The sequence below is a fragment of the Pezoporus occidentalis genome, unplaced genomic scaffold (assembly GCF_034315485.1).
Source record: "Pezoporus occidentalis ecotype Australia unplaced genomic scaffold, CSIRO_AGI_Poc_V1 ctg117, whole genome shotgun sequence".
Classification (NCBI taxonomy): Eukaryota; Metazoa; Chordata; class Aves; order Psittaciformes; family Psittacidae; genus Pezoporus; species Pezoporus occidentalis.
In genome coordinates, this window is record NW_026912961.1 from 3,547,501 (window position 1) to 3,558,197 (window position 10,697).

Below are 10,697 nucleotides of genomic sequence, written 5' to 3' on the forward strand. Positions count from 1 at the left end.
ACTTTAATAGTCTTCTATCAAAATCAACACAGGATGACTGATGATGAGCATCACATTAGGGGTGGGAAAAGAGATGCTCTTCTCCCCCTCCCCTTCACCCCCCAGATACACAGGCACACTCACTACCGCTGCTCTCTACGCGTTTACCCTTTTATCAATTTGCTAAGTCACAGAGTCATGACTCCATCACAGCCATCATTTTCTGTTCCAGTGAAAAATTTCTCTAAAAATAAATACTCTTTTGCTGGAAGCAGCCAAGAAGAACAGAAGCTTTAACAGAAAAATACACAAAGGTTTCAAATATCAGGACCACCAATTACTAGGGTACTTCCAAGGACTCCAGGGAGTCCTGCTCTTGAACCCTTTGAGACGCAAATCTAATAAGTGAATAAGCCTAACCTGATCTTGAGAACTAGGCCCAATTACGCCGAAGGGCAACTTCACTGCATTATTGCCTGCTTTCCATTACAAGGGCATCCAGTGAGTACATCTGGAAAAGAACCTGAGAGGAACCAAGGCTGTCTGCCCAGAAAAACAAATACAGACAGATATGCCTCTGTGCTAAAGTGAAAAAAAGAAAGAAAATATAATAAGTAGGTGGTTTGCAGGGCTGTCTGTATTTCATAATGTGATAAACTGCCCTCAGGATTTTTTTATTCAAAAAGCTGGGGGGAGGAGAAATAAAATAAAATAATAAAAAAAAAAAAGGTGAATTGCTCAATTTCAGCTGAGTAAAATTCAGGGATGGAAGAGAGGGGAATTTAAGGTGGAAGACTAAAAAAGCCTCATACACAACCAAATGAAGCAATCAACGCTATCTATATAACATACCAAATCGGACCTTAACACTGTGATCCTAAAGCAAGATGGGAAACATTTTGCATTTGCTGAAGCAAGAGGAGAAAGGAAAAAACCCTACAATTCTGTGGCAATAAAGGGGAGTAGAGAGATAAGAAATTTATATCAGATTTAAGAATGATAGTGAATAAGTTTCTTAGCCACAGCTAATTTGAATCAACATCTGACAAAATATTTAACCGCTCTGCATGGGAGTAAGAACTTGAACTACTAATTTGAACAGACTGAACAGTAATGAAAAAGGGTGTTTAATTAAAACTCAGTCCTTTGTAATCTCCACACTTAGTTGTAACTAAGTATTTAATTTCTCCAGAATATCACTGATGACTCCATCGTCATAACTTTATGCAATTCCTGAAGCAAAGCATTCAGAAATTAAAAGTTAAAAGGGCTTTTGCTGTGGATTTTTTCTCCTGCTTAAAACAATTTAATTCCACATTGAATTTTCAAGCTGATTCTGTCCCATGCAATTTTGTGTAGACAATGCAAATCTACATACATCTACTTGCTGTAAAAACAGGTTACCTAGAAATAAAAACGACTCTGACTGCAATGCTTGCTTTCAAACGCGTGTACAAATTTGTTACATTGGTGGTCTGTAAGGACTCTGGTCTTTTCTAGTATCTCCTACTTCAATGATTTATTTATTTTTAATGTGACCTGAAACAATCTGGCTATTCATTTGAGAACAGACCGAACACCTCTGAGTCAGCTACAAGTCTGTCCACCAGCACCCGCAACCTGAATCAGGTCCAGAAAGACATCACGTATGTACAATCTGATCAGCTGCAGTCAGCCTCCTCCTCCTCTCAACTATTTGTTAAACACTCTTGTTGTGTCTTCACAGTACCTGTAAGGTGGGCATTTGAAATCAACACTTATATGTAGAAGTCTGTAAAACAACACATATATACAAGGTCCCCTAAGTTTGGAACTGCAGATGCAAAATCCTTTGCGGCAGGAAATGCCACTGTCTTCACATTTGTATGCCATCTAAGACAAATGATCCTAATCAGTACTCTGGCATTTTGGATGTTAATGGAATACAAAATATAATAAATAATAAATAACATGAAAAAACCCACACATTTGACTTGTATGTCTGATCCCAACAAGACAATGAAATCCTATTTCCACAACCCAGAGAAGTTCCAAATCCCTAACTTTGAACAGAAATGCATACAAACCAATTTTCAAATGGTCTTTCTTCTCCCATCCAACATTTCCTTATTTCTTCCGTTTACACTCCCCAGCAATGCTGGCAGATTGCTCAATGGTTTGCTAAAATGAGTTGGCAGTATTAAACTCCACCATATAAAAAGTTCCCTTACTGGGAAAGAGGTCAGATATTTAATCCATCCTCCCCTACAGAGATTAAAAACACCCATTATCAAATAAGAAACTCTGATTTACACTACCATGTTCCATCTGATTAATCTCCTGCTAATCTTGGTCTAAGTGGTAAACTTCAAGGCACAAAACTGATAGCAGCCTTCCAGTACTTAAAGCTTTCCTACAAGAAAGCTGGAGAGAGTGACTGCTTTACAAGGGCCTTTAGGGATAGGACAAGGGGTAACACCTTTAAACTGAAAGAAGCTAGATTTAGATTAGGTATTAGGGAGAAATTCTTCATTGTGACAGTGGTGAGACACTGGAGCAGGTTGTCCAGAGAAGCTGCGGATGTCCCATCCCTGGCAGTGCTCAAGTCCAGGCTGGACAGGGCTTTGAGCAACCTGGTGTAGTGGAGGGTGTCTCTGCTTATGGCAGGGGGGCTGGAAGTAGATGAGCTTTACACTCCTTTCCAACCCAAACCATTCTATGGTGACATGCTAATGTCCTTGAAGAAAGCTCACTTACTCTTTCATGTCTGAGATGACAAGACACTGGTTTTGGACAAAGGTCCAAGTAGCAGCCTGAGCAAAACAAAAAACACAGCTGTGCATCAACTGCTTTTGTAGCTCCAACTTAAAAACAACCCAGGTTCACCAAAGAGAACAGTCTTTTCTATATACAAACACAAATCCTTCAACACCTAATATGCCTTCATCACATCACTATCATCCCAAAAAGTAAACCCCAAAAGTTTGAGGTCAGACAGGTCTGAGGGCACAACCTACATACCCATCCCTACACATATACACCCTCCCCATGCAGTACAGGACCATTTGCAAGTGCAGAGATTGCATGTGGAAAGTCAACCAAGTAACATACAGCTGGCAGCCAAGACCATAACCCTATGCAAAGCCTGTACACCACACACAAGGCTGAGGCTTCAGGGCCAGGTTAAGGACAAAAAAATATCCTGCGCACTCAAGCATGCAATTAAAGCACGTCACACAGAACACACATATCTTTTAAGACTGATTGGAGAATTGTACAGAGCATTCTTACACAAAAACTATTTACCTACCTGTTTATGCATCTCTATATTCAGTCCATATGACATCTCGTAATACTGAGAAAGAAGAAAATTACTCTATTAGACCTTGCAATTGTTAAAACTATGCGAAAAATTACTTTGAATCAAACATCATCTGTACAAGGACATACACACTTACAAACATTTACTGGCCTTGAATTGCTCCTGGAATTCAAAAGAGCATTTCACAGCAACATTTTTTTTTTTTTCATTTTTGCTTTATCTACATTGTTTCATGGCAAAAAAAAACTGCCATAAAACATGGAAAAAAAACCCACTCAGACAACAAAATACCACAAAAAGTAATCACAACCAGAGTTAAGGATTAGGTGCAGAAAAAAGGCCACACAGAAAACGCTCAAGATTTTACTCCCTAGCACCCATAGAAGATGCCAAAAAAACACCTGAAATACTTGAAGCCAGACACACATTTAAATCAGCAATATCTAATGGACTGGTTATTCAATATTTTAAATTAAACACATGAAATTCTACAATTAAATAGCGAAGTTGCAAAAAAATAAAAGCATGTAAAATCAGAGCCAAAGCAGACACACCAATCTAACTATGCCCTGTTTGCTCAAGTATCACAGGAAACTCTGTTCAGTATGTAATGTTAGCACCAAGCAATCCCCAAGACTTAGGTTTAACAAGGACCAAAAAGACAACTGTGAGCCTTAACATTTGCCTGTGGTCTTGGTTAAGAATTTTTCAAGGTTATTTACTCTTTTTGTGAATGCGAAGAGTGTCATTCAACACGTACACATGGAAAATAGCTAATCCCTCATAGATGTACAGAAGAACAGACAGCAAGAGCTCCTCTGGAGTTATCACGATCCATCGTCCAATCGTGAATTTAGAGGTAACTTCCTATGCACATCATTTAACCAGGCAGACCACAATCATTGAGGAAATCACTCTCATAGATGAGATCCCTGCCATTCTGAATTCAGGGAAACAATGAACCAGCTGCCCAGGTACAACGGTTCTTCCAAGAAGTAGGCTTTGGGTCTGTATCCGTACAAGTGCAATTTTGGCTTACTCCCTTCACAGGAATAAATGTTACCCCAAAACGATTTACAGAGATATGACCACTGGGAGAAGTCAGCGAAAGTGAAACGTCATCCCCAGGTACACTACGGAAGTTGTTCACAGCTTTAAAAGGCTGGCAAGTTATCTGCTAGCATTTGGAAGAAACATCCCCAGTTGCTGACAAAGGTGGACACAGGTTTCACAGAGAAACTAACTGCAATGAACAAGTTAAAAACCCCTGAAACTAAGAATTTATAATGGAATCACTGATGCAACCTTAACAACAGCAGCGCTACTATAATCTTTCTGTTCGCCTCCAGCAATCCGAACGTATTTCGGTCTCAGTATACCAAGCCAATAGACATTTTGAATTCGTTATGCAGCTTGCTTACCATGACATAATGTCGCTGCATCTCTGTCTTCTCACTGGCCAGTTTTTCACATTCTAGCTTTAAACTGCTCAAGACATAAAAAGGAAAAGCATGGGTACTTCATAACACAAACCTGACATTCTTCTGAACACAGGTTACTCCCCTTTTCAAGTATTTCTCCAACACACAAATAGAAATATGCATTCCAGCTCTTGCTTGGGAGTTCAGGGTGGGGTCTGTACTTTTCCTCTTTCAAGAGACACTGTGCAATACCCTCATCCTGATTTAAGCAAACTGCATACAGTACACAGGAGAGTATTTTTCTCCAACTAAAAAAAAACAACACTAGTTCACAGAAGAAGCACACAGGGGTTCACACCTACAACACTTAAGCTTGAAAAGCCACTTACAAATCCATAATTTGGGGTTTGGCGTTTTTATTGGAAAGAGTTTCAGAGACACCTCTTGCTTTCACTCAACCCCCAGGGGAATCAAACACGTATCACCACTTCAAGGAGCAAAAAGTTGATGGATTATTTTTTTTTCTTTTCTGACGACAGAACTGCAAGGAAAACACGGCAGGCAATTTATGGAATATCGTGGTAAACACGAGCACTTCCGCTATTGGGGATTTTTTGTTTGCTTGTTTTAGGAAGCCGGCTAAGCAATCCTGCCAGAAGTCACTTGTCACTCTGAGGACACAGCACTTTTCCACCTAAGGATAATGAAATAACTCGCTGCCTCACTTCCAGGTTATCTGTACTTGACATGTCAATGAAAGGCGCGAGGGGGCCGAGCCAAGACAAGATGCGTGTCCTGAGCGGCATTTTGAAGGAAAGCGAAGAGGACGAGCCCAGACATCCACACGTTTTTCCATTAACCCCCAACACCACCCCCTCCCTGCCATAAAAATCCCAAAGCCCTAAACAGAAAAAAAAAAAAAACAACAAAAAACAAACATCACACACTGGAGCGTGGGGATAGCAAGAAAACCCACTCGCCCCACGCCGCTCGGAGCCCTTGCAAGCGTCCGTCCCGGAAGCCGGGACCGGCGGAGGGATGCGGAGGGGCTTTAGGAGAGGCGGCCGGCTCGGATGGGTCCGCTTCGCTCCGCGCCCGGGATCCGCCCGGGGGTCCCGGGCCCGCGGCGAGCGGAGATCCCGCGCGGAGCTCAGGGAAAGTAGGCTGCGTTACCTGTGGTACTGAGCCTGCAAGAACTGAAACTCCTCCTTAATCCGATCGCAGGACTCGGAAATGGTGAATTTAAAAGGCTGCGCTGGCTGGTGAGGAGCCTGCAAGCAAGCAAGAGCGGGTCTTTTAATCGCCCCCTCTCGCCCGCCCGTGGCTCCCCCCGCCCGGTGGCCGCCCGCCGCTGCGCCCGGCTCCTCGGAGGCGCCGCTTCCCTCGGGTCCCCACCCGGCCTCCCGCCTCGGCCCGGCGACGCGATGCCCGAACCTCCCCAGGCTACTGCCCCGACGGGGCTGCCGGCGGAACACGGCCTGCGCAGGAGGAGGCATCGCCCGCCCGGAACTACCGCACCGGCTGCAGCTGCTGGACGCGGGGCGGGCGCCGCGTCCGCCGCCGGGACCGCCGGGCGGGGGGGCAACACAGAGGAGTCAACCCCGGTCCGAGGCGGCGGCGGCGCGGCGGACAACAATAAGAAAATGGCTACAACTCCGCGGTGCCCGCGTTGGAGCGCTGTCCGCGGGGCCGCCGCCACCACTCACCGGGTGCCGGGTCTGCGGGTACATCTTGGTCAGGTCACGGATCATCCACGCCGCTTCAGGGGGCGCTGGAGGCCGGAGCGGCAGGGATCAGCGCTGTAGGCGCGGCGGTGGCGGGCAGGGACGCCCCGGCCCTGCCGCCCCGGAGCTGGCGGGGCACCGCCGACAGCAGCGGGGCGCGGCGGCGACGGCGGCGGCGTCCGCGGCGTGCAGGGGCCGCTGCCACATCCCCCGGGGGCGGTCAGCTGGTGGCGCCGACCGGCTCTCCGGAGCGCCGCCGCTCCGCGGGCTCTGGCGGGCGGCGAGCCCCGTGCGGTGGTGGGCGAGAAGCGGGAGAAGGAGGAGGGAGGGGAAAGCCCCTCCGCCGGCGCCGGTGCGCGCTCCGGCGGAGATCCCCGCCGGCAGTTTTCTCTGCTGCAAACTTTTATTGCTGCCGGCCCGGCGGAGAAGGGCGGCTCCGCGCGGGCGGTTCAGGCGGCTGCCCAGAGGTGCGGTGCGCTTTTGTGTGGCGGACTGGTCCTCGCTCCTACCGGCCGGACCGCATCTCCCCTAGCGCTGTCGGGCCGCTCTTTTCCCGTTGTGTTGTCGGGTTTTTGTTTGTTGTTTTAATTAAAAAAAAATAAAAAGAGCGGGAAAGATAAAGCAGAAGATACGCTCCGGGCTGCTTTATTAATGTCTTTTTTTTCTCTTTCCCCTCCTCGCCTTTCGAAACTCCGGTAAGTGGCGGCAGCAGCTGCAGCGCCACGCAGGACGGAGCCCTCTGCTCGGTCCGCTTCGGTCCGGTACGCTACAGCTCTGCCCGGCGCAGCCCTGGCCCTGGCCTGCCCGGTCCGGTCCGTCCGAGCCCAGCCCGCCGCCGCTCCGCACCGCTCGCACAGCCGGCTGTGGCGCGGTGACTCCTTTGACCAAATTTAGCCGCGGCTCGTTATTAACATTCTGATACATATTCAGGCAGCCGGAAGGGCCGCCGCCGCCGCGGGGCACCCTGGGAAACGCAGTCCTCCCGGGGGCACCGCTCTCAGCCGCACCCGCCCTCTGCCGAGTACAGGACTTCAACTCCCGGCGACCACCGCGGGGCCTCCCGCAACCCCCTCCCTCCCGCCCCCCTCTGCCGCTCCGCCCATGGAGGGCGTCGCCGGTAACCAATAGGCGGCGGCAGCACATTAATCGCCGTTCTGTATTAATGCCCATCATTCCGCCGGTGACAAATGGGCATGCGGGCCCGGGGCTGGAAGGAGGGAGGGGAGGGCGGCCCCGGGCTCGGCCCCCACGTGGGGGCCTGACGCCGCGCGGGCCTGCAGCCAACCAAGCGGCTCCTCCTGCTTCTCCGCTCTCGTTCGCCCGCCGCCCGAGGAGGAGCCTCGAGATCGCTGGCGTTCCGCGGCGCCGGCGTTCGAACAGGGGAAACATTTGTTCAGCCGTCAATCAAAGTAACGTGGGACGGTGTCGGCTGTCGCTGCCGCCGCGGCTGCTGCTCCCACCGCCTCCTCCGGGCGGGGCGGCGGCGCGGAGGGAGCGGGGGGCTGTGGAGGGCGCCCTCCCCTACCTTGCGTCCAGTCCGCGGCCACCGCCGGCCGCGCGCGCTGATGGGGGCGCGACGTCTGCTTAAAGAGACAGGTGTCCTGCGCCTCGCCTCTCGTCAGCTCTTCTGGCCGGGCCGCCCCGAGCGAACGGAGCCGATGCAGGCCCTCCTTCGCAGCCGCCGGTGCACCCGGAAGGCGCCGAAGCGAGGGCAGCCCCAGACCTTTTGAAGTCTCTTGCGCCGCCGTGTCCCTGCCGTGCCCTGGGCCCCGCGGCGTGGCCCGGGCAGGGGAGAGGTGCCGCGTTATAGCCGCTTAATGCGGCGCGACGTGAGAGGTTTTCCGTGCTGGCTTTGCTTAGGGGAGGCAGCGCTTGCTGCGGGCAGCTGTTGCAGGGAGAGGGTGTGAGCTACTCGCCAGAGTAAGATATAAAGGCTTGACCTTTACGTGATGTACTATACAGGTACGCTGGCATTTGACCGGGCGTTTTCTGCGGGCACCGGACTGGCGGAGGGCGGCTGGGCGCAAAGGGCCCTGTTTCTGAAGGGGCGGTAAGCGTTCCTTAGAGTTACTCGTGGAAAGAAAGGGCAGGCGACGACAACCGCCGCCTCCGTGATCTGCAGGCTGAGAAGCAGGCTCCGGAGGGTCTTACTACGCCCGCACGCCGCGTGACTGCTGCACCGCTGCCCCACAGCTACGGGCTACCTGCGACAGGATGGCTGCCTTTAAATAAGTAACCAGATGAATCTGCAACTAGGGATTCTGTGTCCTAGAAAGACCCCACAACAACTCTTCTGGCGAGCCCCAACGCAGACAGTGCCGTGCAGTGACGCACACGTGAGGGACAGGCTCAGGCTGTGTGTTTTTTTTCTCTGTGCCTGTAATACTTAGATTTGCCTTCAAGCAGTTTGTATACCTTATGAGCTGCAGTGTAAACCTGCATGCAAAATAGATGGTGGTTTAGTCACGTCATTTTTGATGCCTGTATTGTGAATCTACAGTCCCGGAACTTGCACTCAGCAATTAATGTCCTAAGAGTGGTGTCTCAGTTTTAAGATTTTTTTGGTCATAAATTCTTTCTGCTGCCCACAGATCTCTGGCAAAGGCCTGCAGCTGCTGAGCACCTTGAGGCCTTGATGGGACATGCCTCTAAGATTTCACCACAGAGATTTTTGCCTTGCTTACGTGACCTCTGAGGACTGGTACTGAGTCAAGAGCTCAGGACTAAAGAGCAGAGGCGATACTTAACGAAGGTCGTAATGCACTAGGTAGACACAGAGCTGCAGTAGGTGCGGGATGAAAATCCCTCCTCTTGTTGAAGCAGAGTTTGTAACCAAAATCTGCTTTCTCTATGGTGAGTGCAATAACCACTGGCATTTGGAGGGGGTTGTGGCAACTGGTGCTGAATCCTTTTGAAACAATCTTTGCCTAAAACAATGTGTGGGAAGTTCACCAAAAAATGTCATTCTCACCTTCTGTTTTTATATCACTGAAAATGTCTGCATGTTCGGTACGTAGTACTCAGCCTTCATGCCACTTGCATATTTTGTTTCTGCTGGAATTTTCTTTCTGCCAAGTTCCTAATCAGTGTTCCGGTGGCATTTAGACCTCTTAAATATTGTTTCAAGATTTGAAGATAAACCACCTGCCTAATTGCAGAAACACCACTCAATGGATTTTACCGTGGAATCCCCAACCTGGAGAAGGATGAGTCTGGTTATAAACTAGACACTATATCTGAAGAAACTGAATTCTCAACAGCAGGATTCATTGTTCCTTGTTCCTTTGCATGAGTTTGGCATGAGGTACAGAGCTCCAAAGAGAAAAGTATTCAACGCCTTGGCAAAAAAGCAATCGGGCTTTTGGTCAAAGCAGTCTGCTGGCTTGTTTTGAAGGACAGTTTATTCATTGAAGCTGAAGCACTGTTCACTCTTGCTTGCCCCGTTAGACTTCAGTGAATTTGTGTGCACAGTTTTGCAGCATTCTGGCAAGATCCATAAAAACCCAGAAGTTTAAGAGAAAGTGTGCTGTAACTTGCCACTTGTAAATGATGTGAATTAAGATCGGAATGTTAGTGTCATTCTATTTTCCTGTCTTCTGTCACTTCTGACACAGCCTTGACGGGTCTTTAAATATAGCCTGTTTTGTATTTAAAGTTACTTGTTTTTTCCTTCTTTTATGAAAAATCTTTTATGGTAGGTTATATAACCTGTACTATTACCTACCTTGTAGAGAAAGTGGCTTTTAAATGTTTTACACATCTTGCTAAAGATTTCTCGTAAGTGAATCTACTGCAAGAAATATTTAGGCAGTTTTATATGCACAGTAAGTGTGCTGAGTTTTGACTGGTGTAAAAAACCCCATATGAAGTATCCCAGATGAGCCAGGGGCTGCAAAACATCATATCCATTCTTGTGTTACCAAGAAAAGCAACTGGTTATTTCAGTCCTACTAATTCATAACTAATCTGCATTTGTTTATATTCAAAGTCTAAGGTCTGAAATGAACAGAACAATGTGTGCTTATTTATGTATTTTACAGGATAGGTGAAGAAGAACTCTTTTCCAGCTGAGATTTTTCTAACCCACTTCTAGACTCTGGTGATTTTTTTTTTTTTTTCTTCCTTTTTTTTTTTTTCTTCAGTCAAGTCATAACCTTAATACAGAGATTTATCAGTGCCAGAGGACCTTTAATAAAGGGTCCAATCCTGAGGCTATTTTGTGTGTAACCCCACAGATTTCCTGTCGGGAATGACTGTAGCTGAAGACCAACA

General features: G+C 48.3%; 1 protein-coding gene across 6 annotated transcripts in view; it reads right to left on the reverse strand.

Annotated features, from left to right (window-relative positions):
• Positions 1-6,836, reverse strand: part of LOC134175180 (transducin-like enhancer protein 4) — a 100,134-nt gene extending 93,298 nt beyond the window's left edge. For all 6 annotated transcript variants that reach the window (XM_062640815.1, XM_062640805.1, XM_062640825.1 and 3 more), the window contains exons 1-4: positions 6,408-6,836; positions 5,875-5,972; positions 4,702-4,765; positions 3,269-3,313 (exon numbers count right to left, since the gene is read on the reverse strand). In XM_062640815.1, coding sequence (XP_062496799.1) covers positions 3,269-3,313; positions 4,702-4,765; positions 5,875-5,972; positions 6,408-6,452 — 252 coding nt within the window. In that variant the 5' untranslated portion in view covers positions 6,453-6,836. The remainder of the gene's footprint in view (positions 1-3,268; positions 3,314-4,701; positions 4,766-5,874; positions 5,973-6,407) is intronic.
• Positions 6,837-10,697: the final 3,861 nt, after the last annotated feature.